This window comes from Fulmarus glacialis, unplaced genomic scaffold (assembly GCF_000690835.1).
Source record: "Fulmarus glacialis isolate BGI_N327 unplaced genomic scaffold, ASM69083v1 scaffold8305, whole genome shotgun sequence".
In the NCBI taxonomy this organism is placed as follows: Eukaryota; Metazoa; Chordata; class Aves; order Procellariiformes; family Procellariidae; genus Fulmarus; species Fulmarus glacialis.
The window spans coordinates 17,940-39,388 of record NW_009212291.1 but is presented as its reverse complement, the minus strand read 5'-3'; the positions used below and the strand labels follow the sequence as shown (position 1 = coordinate 39,388).

The following is a 21,449-nucleotide window of genomic DNA, read 5'->3' as shown; positions in this document are numbered from 1 at the left end:
AAAAAACAGACTCTTGTTTTAATACCCTTTCCACGCACACAGATCTCTCTTAGATGTTAATGAACCAAATCTTTCAGCAACAGCACTGCCAGTTAGGAACAACTCCTCTGAAGGAAGTGAGAGGAAAACAAAATCTGAACCCTGAAGTTTGGAAAAGGAGCTAGATATGGAGCAGAAATCCATCTTCTGCCTCTCCAAATATTATTTTTCCCCTCTTAATTGTTGCTTTCAGAAAACTTTGGTATGGTATGATTAACAAGGCACTCAAATTTAATAAAACAACAGCTGGTTTTCTGTGTTGTTATTTTTTAAGAGATATGCAAATTAAGACAGTTTGTTGAGTTGCCTAATAAATAGTGTAAACCCCAGTCAATCTCTTTGTGGCAGTTGGAATGAAATTTGTAATAATCTGCCATTTTCTACACTACAGCTTCGGTTCCACTAGCAGTAAGAAGTCTCTCTCCCAAGCACTAGCAAAAATATCCTCACCACATCATCACACATATACTTCTCAAAAGGGAAGCATTTCAACTAGAAATCTTGTATGTACTTACTGAGATTGTACCATTGTCTAGACCTATGGACAGCCTTCTGGTTTCCGGGTTAAAAGACATGCATGAACATGGAGCTGAAAAAAATGAACATGTTGATGAAGTTAACAAAACTGCGATTCTCATTTTCTTGAAGTTCTGGAAAGCCTAAAACTAGCTAACATGCTTTATGAGGCTGTTCAGCATTTTGCCCCTTCCAATAGACAACCATTACAAAAAAAAAAGTGTTCTTGCAATTCATTCAACCCTGTCCTATTAGGACATGAAACAACGGCTATTTCTTGCTCCAGCTCCTTCATTTTTTCTTACTAGTTATCTGAAAACAGGCATGTCATACAAGAGCAGTGGTGGTGTTTTGATATAAGAGGCACCTGACATTTCAGTATAAATCTGAGAGATTACTTAGCTGAATAATTTAGTTTTTTACATTTGCCTGAACTTTACTCACAATAAAAGAAAACACTGTATTATGTCAGAGGCTTGCATCCTATACCTGCAGTAAGAAAGTTAACCTGTAGGAATCAACATATCAGCCAACATTAAGGACTATGAGTCCAACCGTCCCCTACTCTAGTTTCACCACAGACAGTGCTATGACAGCATCACATACTATGGCCAAAATAAAAGACTGTATTGAAAACTAGCCATTGTTTTATTATATCAATATTACTCTAATAAACATCAGGGTATACTCTTAAATTGCACAAAAATCAGTTATACTATGCTCCCTCGAGGATCTGGCAAGGTTCACATCACGGGTAAACCCAGAGTTTTCTTGCAAGAATTCAAGAGCTATGCCTGGTTTAATTGAGAAACTGTGAAGTTGCATTCAGAAGGCAGGGATCGTTTTTATTGCTCAACACAGCAGCTTGCAGCTGGGAGTCCTGCTGTCCCAACAGAAACCTTCAGGCATCATTATTCAGCAGCAATTGCCAACTGCAGCTAGGGGCAGGCATTCTTGCTCCTTCGATAGTGATAAGACTGTTTTTTAAACCATATTCTTGTGATAAATATAGAGTACAGTCAGATGTGCTTTTAGTTCTGCTTTTTTCCCCCTGTTGGTTTCTACTCTCTATTGTGATTACTCGCGGTGTTTTTGTTACTGACGAGCTTGGAGTCCTCTCTTTAGCAGTACCATATATTTGGTATATTCTCAATTTGTTTAATGTCTCACCTAGGATTAAATAGTCCATAGCTCAGCAAATCTTCATCGATAGTTTAGTTGGTTGCAAAGCTATATGAAGAAGAGGAGAGTATGTTGACTGTTTAACAAAACTTGTTCTACCTTCAGTATTGACTCCCCCTTGAAACACTTTCTAAATGACAACCAACTTCAAGCAGAAAGCCTACCAGATCCACATCCAGGCAGGCACCTCGATTTATTCTTTCCTGGACGGGTTGACTGAATTAAATCAAAGAAAAGGGTTCAGTTCAAGGAAACTGCCAGAAGGGAAACACTTAAATTAGGGCTACCAACAGTGACAAAATTGCTCCTTCCTATACCTCTTCCTCAGAAAAGGCAAACTCGAATCATGCCTTTGGATGGTGGTGCATTGCTATTATATTGAGGCTTCTAGGGTTGTAGCAGAACGAGACATTTGTAGGAAAAACAGACCGGAAAAAAAAGCAATTCTAAGCAGAATAAACATCAAATCCTTTTAAAGGCACTTAATGCCAGAACGGGCATATTCTACATATAAGCTTTCAAACGCTAGACACTGTGCATACATTGAAAGAGCTACTTGTGATTCTGAAGGCAATAAACAGCTTGCAGAGAAAAAGTCTCAGGTAAATTAGCTATTTGAAGTATGCTTTTCCCAAATAGCCTGAAACACTTCAGACACAAAAGGTGCAAGCAACTGATTGACATGGGCTGATTACAAAAAAGTCACTTCTAAATTCCAGACCCGTGTGTACACAGTCACAGCAGTGTAAAGATACTTATTTTGCTATAATTGTTTTCCTAAGGGAATTCTTCAGTAACATGTGCTCTTGGAAATATTATGATGTCAGCACTAAAATTATGTCCACACTAGCTACACTAATGTAGTTAAAGTGATGCCAATAGTAACAGGACTGCAGCAGCTTATGCTTTAGTGAAAATAAGATGACATTCAGATACTTAAGCACTTAGGCTCATTAAGAAGAGGGGGAGGGGGGGAAAAAAAAAAAAGGAAAAAAAAAAACCAAACCAAAAAACCTCAAACTCTACACTTCCAAGATGTTTAAGATCCTTTTAAAATAATAGCCAGGAAAAATAGCACTCCAAAGGCCCTCTACTTCAGAACGTAGCTATGGTTTGGATTTCAGACTGGAAAAAGATTGATCTGAACTACTACAGAGGACAGGCAGGATATTACTGATGCAGAAGTCTGACTGTAGTCTTTATCTTAAATACAGGGCAAATACAAACTGATTTTAGCCTTTGGAAAATTAATTATGGAGGAAAAGCCCAATTATATACTTCATGCTCTCAACAGTGTGTCACCTTTATTAGAGACTGACAGAAATAGAAGACAAATACAAACTTTGTGCCTGCATTTTCAGGGACCCCCCCTTTGAAGTGCCTAAAAGTGCCATAGTTTAAGACCAAAGGAACATGTTTTGCTTTGCATTTTTTTTACCCTCCTGTTTAAAGCAAAGTGTTAGCTATGAAAACCATCATAAGACAGACAGTGTATTATCTGCCTCAAAGATTGGATACTCCACTGTTCCTCACCACAATAAATCCTTTTCTCTGTTCCACATCTGTGAGAGGTTTTTGTTTGGTTGGGTTTGGGTCTTTTTGGGTGGCTTTTTTTTTTTTTTTTGGCAAAGTTTACTTCTCTTGACTACAATTCCTTTCCCTTTTATAAATTTGTGTCTACTAAGTTGGTTTTTTTCTCCTGTACAGACACTGCCCAAAAGTCACACATCTAACCATGGTTACACATCTGTAATCCATGTTGCACATGTGTAACCATGGTTACACATCTAACCATGAGGAGGGCTAACCTGCTCGTCAGAGGTCTGTTGTTAATACAGTTGTTGAGACAATGCTGGCGTGAAGGAATCATGTTAGCCAGGTTTCCAGCTTACCTAGTTTGCCTTACTGATGATATAACAGCGTGTATAATACCCACAGCTCTTTCTTTCTCATGGGCTAGAGGAGATGATAAAAAATGTGGCCACCATGTTTTCCAGAATTTTCCAACTACAGAAACACCCATAGGCAGGGCATAAAATTTCGTAATTAGGGAAATCCCACCTCTAAACAGCAGCAAGTGTCCCTACTCAGAAAGGATCTACAATCTTGATCTTTTTTTCAGGTATTTAATGGGTTTCAAGTTCAGAATGCATTGATGGCCCCATTTGGGTGCAGAGCTTGACCAAAGCAGACGGCTTACTCAGCCCAACTCCTCATCCTCCTCATCTCCCAGAGCACTCAGGGCGCAAGCTCAATTATTAAGGCTACCTGATACCAAATCATAAAAGGGTGTGGGTCATACACCACTGTAACCAAAGTCACGAGTCATGCTAACGGTGTATCTATAGGTGGGACCACCACTCACAGCTTGCTAAGCAGCACAAAGGCACCATCGTGCCTAACTACATTTTTACACAGAGAACCTCTGGGCAGTTGTTGTTCTCTAGACAACAAAAACCAATATGAACCTAAAGCAGAGGACCATCAAAAAGGTGATCCACACAGAAACAGACAAAATTATCATTTCCAGTCAAGTGCAGACCTGCGCAGAGGCTGACTCAGAGCCCTTCCTACGATTTCCAAGCTTAAAGCCATGGCTGATAACAATGTTACTGGCATTGTTCCAGTCGTTAATTATACCTGATCATTCTTGAAATTGGTGAATAACACAGCATAATTTTAGTATCTCATGGCTCAAAAGCTTACCAGCCTTCTAAGTGAAGGAGCAGTGTCAGGTGTTCAAATTTATGAAGGAGCTTTAAAATAGTCCCCTTTGAGTGGGTCTGGATCTACTCCATCATTTCCAGCGAAGCTGTTATTACTGGCAATAATGCAGCCTTGCTAAGACCAGCGGAGGAGCTAACAAGATTTTAAAATGCAAATGTATGCAAAAACATCACATGGAAAAAGAGAAGTATCATTGCCAAACTGCTAAAATAGCAATTTCGTAACAGTTTGACTGGGGAAAGCAAAACTCTTAGGACAGGTCAAGGGAACTCAGGCCACTGCTAGTGATCATGACAGAGCTCCACAGACTGCCACATCATTAACTGGTTTCCAATACCTTTTTGTGCAAAATCTTGAGCAGAAAGTACCTTTGAGGCTTGACATATTCTTATGAGCTAGTCTGTCACCAAAGGAAGAAGAGAGATCCTCCTCTCTACCAAATGAACGCTTTCTTAGAGCAGGCAGTCAAACATCATGGCCACTCTAGGGTCCCAAGCTGATGTTGTTGTGGTACTAAAACTTGTATCTATTAAATATTTTACATATCATGGAGACAGATGTCTCTTCCAGATCTAGCTATCTTGGCTTAAAATAATTCTTTCTCCAGACAGTAAGAACACCTCGATGGGACTTGATAAATGCTCCCCAAACTGGATTTAAGGTCAGCTTCATAAGCTTTCCAAAGACAGGCTAACCCAGCACATCTGAAGCTGATTGAAGAGCATCAGCATACCTCTGCTGTTGGTGACCTGCAGAGTTATACTCCTCCACTCAACCACAGGGGTTATGACAAACAGCTAGGGCTGTGATTTCTTCAACTGTCTCTTGGAAAACTGGACATCGATCTGCAGTTTCTTTTAAAGAAACTTTCCCTCTTTGGGAGAGGAGACATACAGCAGATCATATTGGAGGGATTCATCAGTGGGACTTGGTTTTCCACATTTAATTGCAGGGGTAGAATGATTCTGCTTCTTCACTGGAAGAGCTGCCTTCCCTGTCTAGTATCCTCTCTATCATATTAGCTGCTGCAGGATATTAAGTTCTGATCAAATAAAACCATTTGCCATTGCACGCTAATGGACTGAGCACATTCAGTAGGAAGGGCAGAGTGATTTATACTGGAGACTTACAAAGTTTTATGGACTCCATTAGTAGCAGAATGCAAGACTACATTTTGAGGTCCCACATTTTTTAATCTATGTTTGCATTAAATACTCATCCCTTGCTAGCATATCCATATCCTTTTGCTGCTGTAATCCCTGATGCCTCTCAGAAGCATTAGCATGCAACTTGGTAAAGCTTCAGAGAAACTAAGAGAATTGTTCAAGAGTAATATTTAATACAGAGTGGTAAGCCTGTAAATGGTCATAAACATGAAGTTTCATCAAAACCAGAAAAGCCATTTTGCAAATACACAGTAGATAGTGAACATCTCCTTATACTTACATGGCATTGCATGGTATATGCTGGGCCAGTACTGCCCACTGTCTCTCTTCAGCCAGACACGAACTGTTCTACAAAAGAAAAAACACAACGCACATGTGAGGAAAAATGAAAAAGTAACCATGAATGAAAACAAAGTGGCGACAATGAATGCACAAGACCTTCTTCAAAATTAAATTATTTTGCTGAGAGGGAAAATAAACATGCGAACTCCTACAGCAGCCTTATGCATCAACCTCAGATTAACCTCTGTAAGGTGATGAGGGTAGCCCATTCCTTGGTTCCATGTAGTACTCAACATCTTGGCTGAACACATCACAACAGTATTTGGAAACTGCTATGGCTTTTTGTTCTTTGCCTTTCCCAAGGACTGGAACACCACTGTTCATTCAATGCCTCAGATGAGGATTTGGGACACCCTAGGTAGCCCAGGAAAACACACCTGTATCAGCCCATCCAGTCCCCTGCAGAAGCCTTCCCCCTGCTCTCAGGGTAGGCCTTGGTCCATCTGCTGCCTGTTGTTTCATTGTGCTGCTTCAGGAAAACCTCTAAGCAAAGGAATGAGGTTCTGAGATTTTCAGCTTCTATTTACTAAGATTATGTCCATTTGTGCCAACAATGAGCTCTTCAGCTTCAGGACCTTCCCCTCTTCTCAGCGTACTCAGAGTGCTATCAGATGCCCATTGACCATCAGGCTGAAGAAGCCAAACTAGTCCTCTGCCCTGTCAGTTTGGAGGAGTTGCCGTCCTCAACCAGAGGCACCTAGAACCATGCAGTGCTCCAGGCCTCTCCACAAACACATCAGTGGTTTCCTTGCTGCTAGAAGACCTTCCCAATGTATCTCAGGATTAGTTTTGCTTTCTCATAATCACATAGTACTGGCAGCTCCCTGTCACTCAATCCGTGCCCTTCACACTTGAGGTGCTTGTTGCATGTTTCCTGAGCAGAGGATCTGGACTGATGTACCATCTGGGTCATTAAATATTTGTTATCTCAGTCCTCAGTGTCATCCACTTGTTTTGGTCCAATCTCTGAAGCCTCTTTCTAATTTAAGTTCTCTTTTAACTTTAGGTCATCAGCTAATTTCATCAAAACAAGCCTAGTAACAGTGGCACCAGTTAAAGCAGCAAGCAACCAGTAATCTCCTGCTTGTTCCTGCATAGTCCACTGTCATCTCAATTACAGCCAACTGTAACCTGCCTTACTGTTCCTCAAATCCTTATAATCTCCAATTTTAACTAGTAAACTCTCCATATAATACTGTATTCGATGCGTTACTGATTTACACCAAATATATTAACCGTCTCTAGAAAATTTAGTTATCCAAGATAGCATCATGTTAGATTTTAACCCGTCATCCACTTCTATTTAGTCTTTTTCACCAAAGTTAGTATGCAATAGTAGGTACAAGAGAGATCTAAAAAACTATTGTTAAACATAAGCCTTATTTTCCTGTAGCAAGTCTATAACTTGCACTTGGTAATGTTAAGGAAAAAAAACAAGCAAGAAATGGCTCCTTCCAGTTCATGAAACATGTGGAAATATAGTTTATAGATGGTCATTCCTACTGTTACCTCATTTTCATGGAAAAGCAGATTTCAGCCCTTTTCAGCCAGTAAAAGTTTAGAGCAATACATTAATATCATATCATATCCTATCATTTAAATTGATCTAAGACATTACATACACAAATCGAGTCTGAACAGAGATGCCATGCAACATAATAAAGCAATTCAAGAACTAGTTATCTATCCCGCAAACTTCAAAGCTAAGAGCTGCACCACTATGTGTTCCTGGGTTGCATATATCCAAAATCAGGTTTCTGCTCATCCTGCCCTGCATCCAAACCCATTTTTCAGAAAAAATTCAGAGACCCGCGTATTTGGGCACTACGCAAGCTGCATCATTTTAGAAATGTCTCAGGCATACACTTTGACACAGCATGTCGCTCTGTGAAAAACTAATATTTCACTGGGTCAGCAAGTCCCATGGTTAGAAAGCACTCACAAATTACTCAAAACATACAAAATTCAGTATAACTACCTCCTAAGTCTAATTGCCTTTTTGCAACAAACACATCAGCAGCTCTTCAGCAGATCTGAAGCAAAATCACGGATACTTTTTCAGGGACAATTCATCAGCTGATAACAACACTATCGTATTGTCGATAACGATAGGACCAAATCCTTCTGTGATTTCTCACTGTAGCTAACCATAGCTGTTGTCAGAGGGGCACTCTGCGTCTGGACATCAGCACACAACCCTGGGAAGATGCTCACTGCCACAGGGCTGTATATTTGGAACAGGGTCCCCCCAAAGGAGTCCACCTTTGCTAAAAAGGTGGTCACTGTAATTCTGGAAGCAGATCAGCCACTCTGCTTCCCAAACAGGTGAGCTCTTACTAATGTGTTTATCCTCGACAAGTAACATTATTATGGGAATGAATGAGTGTGCACAAAAAATAATGGGATGAATCGCAGGGAGCTGAAGTAACTCAATATGAAAGCCCTGAGGAGGTGCACCAATATCCTGTGAGAGACTTGTCTTTCCATATATTCAGTGCTATCGGTTTCAAAACTCCCAGGCTTTGACAAGGTTGCCTCACCTCTCCTCTCCACTTTAAGGTTCTGGCAAATAATAAATCTAGTACAACATAGTACAGATTATTTAGCTTGTTAAAAAAAGGACTATGTACAAGAAAAGATTTTTCAAAAGCTAGAGGAAATAAAAATCAATTTTATTTGCAAAAATGGCAATAATTTGGATGCTTTGGGTTGTTTTTGTTGTTTTTTTTAAACTGTACCCACTACAGACTTACTAATTGATTTGACAATTATGTCAGTGTTAAGACTGTTAGCTGAATGATATTGAAACAAAAATATTTTCTGCTTAAGTTTAAAAAAAAAAAACAAAAAACAACAAATAACTGGTGGAGGTTCCTAGGTAAGAGTGAAACTACTTTTACCAGTGTAGGTCTCTTCTATAGGCACATAGTATGCTCATTTCATTACGTAGTCAAATATATTTCCATTCAATGACTAATTCATGCAAAATGAGAAACAAAGCATTCTAAGAATAAAGAGAGTCTGAAAGGATGTTATCTAACTCTAAGGTGCGTGAAAGAGAACATTACCAGCAAGTCAGTTCATGTAACTCGTTACAGAAATACTTATCTCCCCAGTAAATAATTTTAAACAAAGGAAAAAAAAAGATCTTGTAAACAATTCATTTTAAAATTAAGGACAATTACTATGCATTTCTTTAAAACAAGCATTTTAAAGTTATGTTAAGCATTATAATGGAATTCCAATATCTATGTATAAGCTGATGTAAAAGCATGAAAATTCTTCCTTACGTCAGAAAATGATGACTCATGATTTTCTTCTCTTAAGATCACTGGATTATATAAGGCATTTTATTGAAAGAAGAAAAACTGACTTCTGTTGATTAAACTTTTCTGGGTAACTTCCTCTCAAAGTAGATTCCGGCTAAAGAACAAACTGCGCCAACTGAACTTGGGAGAAGCCAAATGCACTTGGAAGAGAGTGTCTTTCTTTCAGCTGCAGTTCTGCACATTTTTGTATACTTCTGAACACAATACCACCCACTAGACATGAAACCCAGAGCTTTTGAAGCTTCTAAAGAATGCAAAGCAAAAAACCAAGCATGAACGAAAAGAAGCTTTTTTATGGATATATAGCACAAAGAGTACTTGCTGGTTGCATGGTTACTGGACTTAAACACAGCACCCACCCAGGTCAGGATCCATTCTTCAACTGCTCTAGAGTGATTCAGTCAGCATCACCATGGAAATGAGTTGTCCCTTCATTTTGTTGTCAGTGAATTGGCTTGGAAAGACTTTTAGAACCTGTCAAATCGATGGATACTCTTCTAGTCTTTTCATAACAGAGATGATTTATTTTTAAATGAGACAGGCTATACAGAAATAATTCTGCCGTGCAAAAGACAGGCTATGTCTTCATATATTAAGAGGATGTGAAAAATGTATATTTTAAAAGAAAAATTGCTTCTCCCTGTTATGCTCAAGTCCAGGTGGCTGTGGTTGTACTGGCAAGTCTCAAACACACTGCTAGGCTGTGCTCGTGGTCAGGAGGTAGGCTTCATCTGAGCACCTTCTACTCACAGAGGTGCCTACGTCAATGGTAACACATCCACCTCAGCGCGGCAGCTCTGTGCTTCACCATCTACAGAAACTTCAATCAGTGGTATGTGCCATGGTATCTTCTTTCTGACAAAGACATTTTGCTCATACAAATCCTAGTTTGTGCTTTTAGGTTGCAGTGTGCTCCGTGAAAGCCTGCACAATGCTGCCGGGCAGGATGCAAGATTCTCACTCGGTACCTACTCTGGCCTGAGCTTCTTGCCATCTCACTGCTGGAAAACTGGGTGTCGCTTGGAGCTGTAGAGTTGAGTCTCTGGGACTGACTCAAAGGCAGGGCTCTTGTCTTTTGTCCGTGGTGCCTTGCGTAAAATTAAGGGAAAAGACAAATAGTGGTGTTGCATACAGTACAGACGTATTAGACATGTCTAAGCACTGTCCCAAGATGTTTCCATGTTGCAATACTGTGAACTCTGTTGTAGGGAGATCCAAGGCCACCATTACCTTGAGAAACAAGTTATGATATTCCATTCCATTTCTCCAGAATATCCATAAACCCACCGGTTCTAGTTGTACAGTGTGAGCAAAGAGATCCGATATGTCAGTTACCCATACTCCTCTCCTGTTTGTGAATGTTTTCCTTCCTCACTCCTGCCTTTTTAAACATTTCTCTTTGCTGAAGTGCACTTGCGTAACACACTATTACCTTCATGCCCCAGGTATATGCCAGCTGTAAAACAGAGCAGAGCTAATCCTCAATACGTAGAATTTACTACAATATTTTGTAGGTATTCTTGGGCTTCAGGAAATTGTTTTAAATGGCATTTTAACATAATCCTCATTATTTTATATACCTTGGACCACATATTGTGGGTTTTTTTGATATCCTGTCTTGCTGAGGGACCAAGAGGTGTAAGCATCAAACCCAGTACAAGGTGTGAAATGAGTGTTATTCCTATTTGTAGTGAGCACCTGGTACAGCAATTTTCATCTCTCACTTTCTAAAGTTGTATCAGGCTCATCCAGAGATCAAAGCCTGCCCCGTGCGCATTACTGCTCCTTGGGAAACAGAGGTAGGTCATCAATGCAAATGACATTATGTGGTTAAAAATAAAGACATCCCCTTCTGTCAGCTGTCCTAACCACAGAGCTGATTTAACACTGTTACAAAACAGTTTCCAAATTGGAAAAGGAAGACACTAAACTATTCTGGAAAATTCTTTAAAATGCTCATCTAGCTATTTAGTTGACAGCAGAAAGGAAAAGAACTTAGGATAATACTATATCTAGGGTTAGTGCAGTCTGTGAGGTTTCAGGCACACCAAATGGAGTATTAGCACATATTCTCACCATCAATATATTGAAGTCTTCTTTAGTGTTGAAACAAAAAATTTAAAAACTCCACCTGTTCCTAAATATCCAATAATAGACAATTCAGAAGTATTCAAAAGCCATGTCTCTCTGGAAACTAAATATCTGCATTGGAAACAGAAAAAGCTTTATCTGCTGTCATTAAATAAACATGACAATAGTAGTATTTGAAGTCCAAGTACAGCATTGACAGTTTTACTCCCTTTAACAGAGAGACATTGTAATTAGAAGTGGGATAAGGAAAGATATTTAACAACTGCATTAAAGATACTACAGTACTATAAACCCCCCAACTTCTCCAGGGACTTTTGTGGGCAAGAGATGTGAAGACATTCTGGCTCCCACCAATTAATGACATGAGCTGCTACTGGGATTTTCTGAAAGAATAAAAGATCTTTCACATTTTGCAGCAGCTCATGAACCACTGCCAGTGTACTACCAGCGACAAGGAGTTTTGTTTCTCTGATAAATTTTGAAAGAAAATATATGAAAGCAAAAGTCGAAATCAGTTCTGGGCTTTATCCAACAGGTCCTCATCCTATGTCCTCCCGAAAAAAAATTAAAACAAAACCAACCCGACCCATAACCCCAACACTTCCACACCACCCCCACTCCCAAACCTAACCCCAAAGACCCAGGGAAGTGCATGACTGTCTCTCTCAGGCTCACCCATGCTAGTCCCCACAAAGCCCATCACACAACTCTGACAGAGGGTTCTGCAGAAACCCTACGATTTTGGGGCACATTCCAGGTTCTACCTTGTTTTCACTGGTTTTGATGAACAAATGTGTGATTTAAACTGAACTAATCAAGGGTTTACTCACTGGACTCTTTCTAAGACTATGAGACGGTGTACAGCTATACATCACAGATCTGTTGTAGGTTCTTTCATATTACAAAAGGGCAGGTTCGGTTTTTAAAATGAAGTGCAAGAGCGACTAGTTCAGGAAAGGGGGACAATGTGTCAGGGAAAAGATTAAAGAGTTTTGAAGAATGAGCTTTATTTCAGGGCTATTCTAGAGAGGTTCTCTCTTAGCAGCAATTACATAAGGGCATTTCTAAAAGATACAATATTTTTATTGTAACCTCAGTCTGTAACTCAAGCATCAGGCTTCCTATGAAATAAAAGCCTTTTGAGCAATAATTGTACTCTTTACTCTGTATGCCTCAAGCCCTGCAACAAAGCCTAGGAGCGGTAAGGTCTGGCTTCAAGAGGAATCTGAGCCAGCTCCCAACACTTTTGACATCCCACTGTTGTATCCGAAATGCCACTGCCATTGCTGCCAGTCCAGCAACCCTCGTGCACAATGCTCAGAAGCACCAGAGAAACATGATCACTGCAAGGGAGACGAACCAAATAACGGCTGCACGCAGTCCTAGATGTGAACAGCACAGGGAGTGCACCGAAAACCATGTGGAGGCAGCTGGATCTGGCAGCACTAGCGCAGGCACCAACTGTGCAGGAGGAAGGAGTCTGATGAGTCCTTGAATGTTCAAGTGCACTGTCAATCCCATCCACTGATACAAAACTCCACTGCTTTGATTTTATACATATCCAGGCTAGCAGAGTATGTTTTAGGTGATCATCACTACAGCAATCTCCATGATAACGATCTACACAGCACTTGTCAGACATGGGCCGATAAAAGTCCAGACTTCTCATTTCTCCTTCTGCCACACAACAATGCCGCCAGATGCAGAATTTACAATGCAGGCACCCACCTGATGCTGAACAGGGACCTCAGGAGCAACCCTGCAGTCTGGTGCAAAGAGTAGGGTAGGGGAGAAATGGGGGTTCACTCATGGACTTTTTTGACCATCAGCTGGTGGCAATGAATCTGATTTTTGCTACCTTTAATGATTCTACTTATTAAATCAAAAGAGTCTTATTTGCTCTCCTTCGTAATCCTTCCCTGGGAATGTCTCTTGCCTAATCCATTCTCAGAGTCACTAGTATAGTTTCTTGCCATGGACCCCAGCAAGACCCTGGATCCTACAAAAATTAAAGTATATATGTTATATAAAAGTTTTGATCATGCATAATCTCATTTTGAGCCAACATCGCCAGAGAAGACAGGGAATGAGCTACTGAAGTGTTGTGCAAACTAAGCTCAGAGGTTAATGACCTCGCAGAGCGCTTTACTAGTTCTTTTCTGCTTAGGAGGAAAACGGTGGAAAAGTCTTGCAATGAAGCTCAGTGCAATGGTACACTAGGGAAGAAACTGCAAACTTGGAAGTACTCTACATTTACCACCTATCTTCAGAAAAAAACATTGCACAAAACAGTATGCCAAGCAAGCAGGCAGACGGACCCATAGGCAGGAATTTTTTCACGCAAAGCTTACATAACATCCTAACTCAAACCATAACTCAAGATATTTCCCCATTTAATTCATGCTGCCGTAAACTAAATGCAAATGCATATTGCATAATAGGGAAAATGTCAAAGTTTTGGTAGGTTATATGCGGCTATAGAATTGCATGGGTTTGTCAGGGAAAAACTGTTATAATCACCAGCAGTACTTAGACCTAAGAGAAAGAGACACCACTTTATTTAACACAGTTTTGGTTTACATAGAGGGCTTTTTGGGCATTTTGTGGGAAGTGACTAGAAAACAAAGATTCATAGGAGACAATCTCAGGAGAAATGGATTTTTATGACTCAAAAAAAATGATAGCGATATGACAGTTTTACTACTTAGCTGTGAAACAGTTTCCACCCATTTTTCAGTTTTCTGGACAATAAGCAATGCAGTTCAGTGATTTCTCCAGTTACCTGAGCACATATGCCTGGCAGCAGTGCATGCTCTGCTGTTCAGGTACTGGACCAAAATCAGATTCTGACCAGTTTCCACTGCAGCAAGTTTGGGCAAGTAACGAGAGACCAAAAAAAATGAACCAGAAGTCACAACCACAGAAAAGTATTTTGTTACCTTGAGGTTACTAGCACAAGGTTCAGAGAGCTGAGCTGCCTCAGGTCTTCACCAGCTCCACAAAAGCACTGCTCATCATGTATCATATGAAGCAGTGCAGTGACTACACCACATTCCAGCATAAATGCTGTAGGGAAGCTGATTTTATCTGCAAATGCAGGTAAATGCAGGGCTGGAGTTCTCAGTGAGCATCAACCTACAGCTTTGGGAATTATTAAACAACGAGTGTTATACCACACTAGGATTTTTTTCAAGCAAAGTTTCAAAATTAACTCCCTCATTAAGACCTGTGCATCAGTCTTCCTTACAGAGCTTTGGGGTAATAAAATGATCATCCCTCTTTCTAACCTGCAGACCCCACCCACACCCCACCAAATGATTTCCTTCCAGAACAGATGCAGCTTCAGTGCTTCTTGTACTGATCGATTCCCGTTTGCATTCGGGAAGCATAAACACACAACCTTTTGAAGGTAATCACATTGGATGATTTAATTATTGCAATCCAATTACTTTCACCTCCTTCCCACATTCAAATGTTTCGGTAATGGAAGTTATTAGAAAGATCCTCATTAGATTACAATACAGGCCTGCTATGCAGTAAGTGACTCAGTGGAACCATGCTAAAAATACCTAGCGGATCCACAATTTGCAAGAAGGCAACCCTCCAGCTCCCCTCTAAATTGGCCATGTAGCAAAGAACACACCAAGTCACCAGCCTGCTTCCAGCTGCCCAGTAGGAAGAACACAACAGTTCTGGGTTTTTTTTTTTCCAAAGCTGCTATGGGCTATCAACTAAGTTAATGTCATTTTTAAATTATGCATGCTTTACTCTACATAAAAATGAATTCATTACTCAACAGATAAAAAAGTAAGCTTATGCTTTTGAATCTATGAAGTGAAAGCTGGACATACCCATTTTCAATATACATACCACCAGCATGACATTTCTAAGAAATTATATTCATGTATAGGTTAATTTACAGGAAAAGATTGATATTTGATCCCAAGCACTAAATTAAGTCCCTAGCTGGAACTTACAACAAACATAAATGCTAGTGTTCTGAAGCAGAAAGAATTTCTTCAGTTTTACTCTTCTTTCCCATTCTGCTCTGAAATGATACCACGGCATCAGTAAGAAAACAGCACAGCAGCTGGGAGGAGAGATGAATGCAGAGGAAAAAGGTTTGCAAGTAATAAAGGGATATGGAGGAAGATGAGACATCCTGGCTCAAACAGTCATACCCTTAGGCCTCAACTTATTTGTCACATAAATGTTTTCCTTGGTTAACTATACAGTGCAGCATCTAGTAAATTATGCATTTACTGTGGGGGAAGGAACCCACATTTCCACATCCATAGGATGATGCTCTCTCTCAGCATTTTAATTTCTGGATGTAAGTCATCTGCATCATCCATTGCAAAAGACTAAATTAAATCATTAACTACTTCACTGCTTCTTGGAGGATATTTGACGTATTAAACAGAATATAACCATTCATTGCAGATATTTGAGAATCCTAGTGTAAGGAAAATAGGGTCCTAGCTGCAAAAAGACAAGAGCATACACCACCTGTAAAAGTGTTATTTTCTACTAACAGTACACTTATAACATTCAGTCAGAAAGCATCTAACATTCAATTCATACAACACAAAGTTGTAAGGGAAAACCTGTGCTTTTTTGGATTTTGAAAAGACCATCAATCATATCCCGATGCAAATGAACCCCTTTCCAAGCAAGTAGCTGTTAAGTCCTAACATCCACACAGCTCCCATAAAGTCGTTACCTCTCAATGTACAGATACATTTCTGTTGCTATATGAACTTTCACTTTAATTGTTTCTCTGGTTTTGTTCTTTGTGCAAAAAAACCCAAACCCAAACCAAAACCCAATCGTCATACGTGTACAGTACAGCCAAGTTCCTTAGCCAACAAACAGGACAATCAGCTGGTCACATGCGGCTGTAGATGCTGAAGGCTTATTGAAACACCCTCTCTAAGAACAGATAGGCTTTTGTTTTTCAAATATTTATGAACAATTATGGCACTGTTTTTCCAGAGACAGCAAACGCATCTGCTTGGAATGTATTTGCATGCTCTGCCGCCACACCAAGATGCCTCTGGAAATGCTCTCCTTGGGGCATCAAGGACTTTCTGCAGAGGAGTCCCATTTCCAGTTCCTCTAGTTTACCATTGATCTTGAACAATGATTCACGGGTGATAAAATGTTCCCTCAGCTTTTCTGCTCATCGCTATTTTCCTCTCAGGGCAGCCTGACTCAGAGATATTTTCACTGTCCTCACACAAACCCAACTCGTACCTGCTTTGCTGTGCTAGAGAAGGCAAGAAGCCACTCTGCCGCTCTGACCCAGCAGGACAACTTTGGCTGGGGAGTCATAGTACTGATGCAGTAGGTATAGTCTGTTACAGTACCTCTTATTCCATACTGCTCGCTTCTTTAATTCTAAACAATGAAGATTTGTTGCTTAGAATTAGGTAACTAACAGGTGTTGTGTTTGTAAGTGTGTGGAATTGTAACTAGTATAAATTGTGTATCCTAGAAGCATTGTTAGATTCTAGTGATAATTAACTTCGACTATGGAAACCATAAATAAAAGCAATCCAAGTATGGCTCGGGGACAAGTTGCAACCTTATAAGGAGAAGGAAGGACAAGTTCACAGAAAGTTCACTACCCTACTGACCACCAGAGACCACCCGAGACCCTCAAGAAGACCCTAAAGGCTTTAGTGCGCATGTGTCTAGGATGATGTAATATTATAATTAGTTCCCGGAAACTTAATGAATATGTAAAAGAGAAATTTAAAATATGTATGAGAAGCATGGATATAAACAGAAAGGTGATTAGACCAGGTGTGCTTGATTTGTGGCAAGTCCGCCGAGCACCCAGGCCTGAATAAAACAATATCTCTCCTGAGCGTGTGGAATTGGTTACTTGCACGCCGGGCACGAATCCGCTTTTCGGACAACAGTACTGTCCAGGAAGGAAAGCAGCAAGCCCTGCAGCTTTGGTGCCAGCAAAAAGGGACGGAGAAAGCAGGACACAGCAATGCAAACCCAACCCTGTCCTGAGAGGATTGATCTTCAGCTGCAAAGGAACTGCAGTCCTGAAGTGCCTTTGATGGGCTTCTCAGATTTCTTCTTATCACACATACTGAGGAGTGCCTTGTGAGGTGCCAGCAAAGCCCAAACCTCTCATTCTGTAATTTAGAGGTGATCCGGCATTTCAAGGGTTTACAAGATAGCCACGGTTTGTCACCTCTGCATTCCCCTTGGGCGTTGCGAAGGGAGATGGAAATCAACACAAGTGAATAGAAACTGTCTTCAAACCTGTATCGCAAGACTGTACATCACATCCTAAACTTTAGGTTTTATTATTAAAAAAATCTGTCTCAAACATGCAGTCCCTCTTCACATCCAGCTACTTCTTTCATATAGCCTTGTTACAGCTTTCCCATTCTTCAGCATTCAACTTCATACTGTGCTGATTTTATTCTATCATCTTTAAGGTAATTAATTGCTAATTTCAATGAACATCTTCTTGCTCTTGTGTTACAAGATTAGAAGTTTCTTTTGCCTCTATTTTCTCCACTGGTTAGTTGTTGTGTATACTCCTATCATTTCTTACATGCTTCCTTTTTAAGGTAATCAATCTTTCTGATCTCTTGAGAAAGCTGTTCTTGTGTCCTGTTCTCCTTACCTGTCTTCCAATCCCTCTAATGAGGCAATAACTTGTCTGAACTGGCATCTTCTATACTAAACACAGCAATCCAGACAAACAAACCTGCTTAATTATAAGAGCATTATCATTCTTTTCTTTATCTATCTTCTCCCCTTACGTACCCTAGCAGTGTTTGCTTATTTGAATAAAAAAACATGTTTTTTATTCACACTGGCATGACTTAGAAACTTACAAAATATGGATGAGAGAAAAAATTATATTTATCAATATTAGATTCTCTCTGCGATACACTGCTGTCCACTTACTATGTTCTCCTGCAGTTCTTCACATCTCTCCAGATCCAATCAGCTTATCTGCTAATTTGGGGCAGACGACTGGCCCAGACTGCACTGGTAGGGGAGGGAGCAGAGGATTCACCAGCTATAGCTCGTAGGGGCAATCCCAGAACCACATGTTTCTGGCAAAGAGAGGTGGAAAGAAAACGATAAAGGAGAGCAACAGGCAGAGGCAATCACAGGCCAGGGCAAACCTTGACGGTATGTCACGCTTTCTCCTTGTGAAGATGGGACAGGAAAGCCACAACTATTACATAAGCATAGGGAGGACACAAGACCAACTCCCTCCTCAGGTATGGAAAAATACATTATCTGAGTATGCGAAACGGTGCAATATATTTACAGCCTTGTAAAGATGTCTGGTGGAATTGTGTATGACAGGAGGCCACTGCTTAGGTGACTGCTACCCATCCACCAAACCAATAAAGCCTGTAGCAGCTCCTGCTTATTTATCTAGTCATTGCCTTATAGGTAACTTCCGCTTTGCAATAAGGGACAGCTTCCAGTTCATGGCAAAAGCATCAAACATTATTTGAAACCCTCTGCTGGCACCTTGTTACTAGCTTATTTCACAGACTTATTTTTCTCTAGAGGGTTACAGGAAGAGTCCTCTGCAATTCCTGTCCAGATGCTGTCTCAGCTTATATTCTCCAGACCTTTATTGCTGCCATTCATAGGGGAAGTATCAGTCTTATCTTGGAAGAAACAGATTTGAGGTCTTGAGACAAAAATCAGCTTTAAAGATCTGGCTCTTGCAACCCCTCATATTTAAATCTTATTCCAAGCTAATACAAAAGGCAACATCCTGAAGTTCAAAAGTAGTAAGTTCTTACTAGGTCATGTTATTAGGCATGGTGATCACAATAAAGGTGTTAGTATTTATATATTTACAGAAATCAGGGATTTGAGGCAGAGTAATTTCAAAGCAAGGCCTTTATGTCATTGCTGATTTAACTACTGAGCAACTGTACGTGTTCACTGGAAAAAGCTGATCAGCTTTCCCCATCCTGAATAAAGACAGGGTTCCTTACCAGAGACCTTCCTTTCAGTTAGCCCCTGCACCAGCCTGCCCAAATTCAGATGGGTAAGGATTCTTGAACTCATATAAAAGAACACTGACAGATACGGAGATTACAACAGATGCAAACCATTTTATAACACGTACCACAGAGCTGGCCTACAACAGCAGCACAGTGCATATGCAGGTATGAAGAGCACATCATCCACTGTGCTACACATCAGAGACAGCATATGCTGCGTGTAAGTGCTGTACATGGTCAGGATGGTGCCGTGCCTGTTACTACTATTAGCAAATCAGGCAATCCTCGTTAAAGTGAAGTAAATATTTGGAGACTAAAGATGTGGAAAGACTAAACTATTCTATTAGCAACAAGAGGATGATTTGTATGGTTTCTTTTTAGGAAAGGATAACTCGGTGTTAACCAAGATAGCTACACATCACTGATCTTTGATTTAAGTAATATTTTCACAGTGGCCTGAGTTACATGCAGAGGGGTTGCATGCACAAGAACACAGCTTGTTCCACATCACTTCATTCAGAGGTGTTGCCTTCCAGCAGAAGACTATTAGTTAGCATAGACATAGACAGTGCGAAGAAGGTGTCTGAAGTAATGACTTTGGGCTAATTGAGTGCTGTTGAAAGCAGAGGATGGCAGCAGATTGAAGCAGGCTAGACCTATCACTGACCTTGGCAGAGGACACTAGATTTTAAATGGTAATACAAGGTAGAAGACAGCTAGAGACCACCCATTGGGCAAGTAAATCCCTGTGCTATTAGTTAAAGCATAAAATCAGCTCACAGCATCTGCCAGGGAAAAAGATGAGCTGAGATGGGGTAAAGGCAGTAAGTAGGGGAAGGGTCCTTTATGATCCTGCTGCCTTGCAGGCTCAGCACTGCCTGAAAAATTAAATCAGGTTTGTAGTTTTGGCTCAGCTATTCACAAGTCAGACAGGATTGCTCCTTACACGGAAGGCAGGGAGGGGAGGAACAGCTTTCCTTGCAGACAGTTAAGCTACTATGCAAAAAGGCTGAGACGATATGTCCAGTTACCTCAAGCCGTAAGATACACTTCCCACAAACTAAAACTCACTCTTTTGGTTTCAAAATCCATGTGTGTTCTGCTGTGTCAAGCAGTTCCTCCTCCCACTCTCCCGTTCTGCTATCTCAGACACGCTGAAAACATCCAGGTGGAATGACCTGACAGTCGAGTAAGTCTCTTCCACATGTCATATCTAATACAAGTGAATTGTGTCTTCTTATCAAACACACACAGTGAGCTTTGGAGGGATATACGCAATTTGTGAGCAGTTTTCAAGAAATGCTTCATTAACAATCTGCAGCAGATTAAGCAGTTTACTTAATTCAGAGATGTCCCAACTACCGAGCATCCGAAGGGAGGCAGCACACATGGAGGGCAGTATTTTAATAATTTACTCAGAGGCCAGTGGCAGGTAACAATTTTTATAACCAATTTTTATTCCAGTTGAAGGGGAGGAGGGAGGAGAGATTAGACAGAGCTGTCCTGCGGACAGGATCTGGCCCCTAAAACAGATCAGCCGGACAGCTTGCTCTAAATAATACCAATAAACAGGAACAGCAAGTTTACAAGAAAGACCCAGAACAGTTATGACCTTGAACACTGCAGTGAACAAATGGGTTGTTTTGAAAATACACACAAATTTTTATCATCTGTGTTGCACAATATAAATAAATGCAAGCTAACAAAGGCTCTTAGAAATGCAACCACCAGATCATTTCACAAATGCATCTTTTCCCCCGGCACTGCACCTTTAAAATACTTGCTTTATTCACATAAGTCTGAAAGACCAAGGTTTGTCTTTGCTTTTCCCACTGACTTTTTTTTTTCAGAGCATTTAATAGTTTTGTTTGATCAAATTTTCAAAAGGAAAATATTTCTGTAGAAGGAAACAAAAGCTCATGGTATGACAGCTACATGCTAATTAGATGCCACTGAACACTGGGATCTATGTCCTGGCTTTCCCAGTGGTCAACCAGTAACCCCTACTTAAGACTTCGGAACCAAAGAAGACCTACTTCCAAATC

The 21,449-nt window shown here is 40.4% G+C and overlaps 1 protein-coding gene across 1 annotated transcript in view; it reads right to left on the bottom strand.

Moving 5' to 3' along the window:
• Positions 1 to 5,978, bottom strand: part of WDFY2 (WD repeat and FYVE domain containing 2) — a gene marked incomplete at its 5' end in the record, with an annotated part of 30,861 nt that extends 24,883 nt beyond the window's left edge. Inside the window, 2 exons of the mRNA XM_009577822.1 lie at positions 555 to 628; positions 5,911 to 5,978. Of these exons, the coding sequence (XP_009576117.1) occupies positions 555 to 628; positions 5,911 to 5,978 (142 nt within the window). The remainder of the gene's footprint in view (positions 1 to 554; positions 629 to 5,910) is intronic.
• Between the last annotated feature and the right edge of the window lie 15,471 nt (positions 5,979 to 21,449).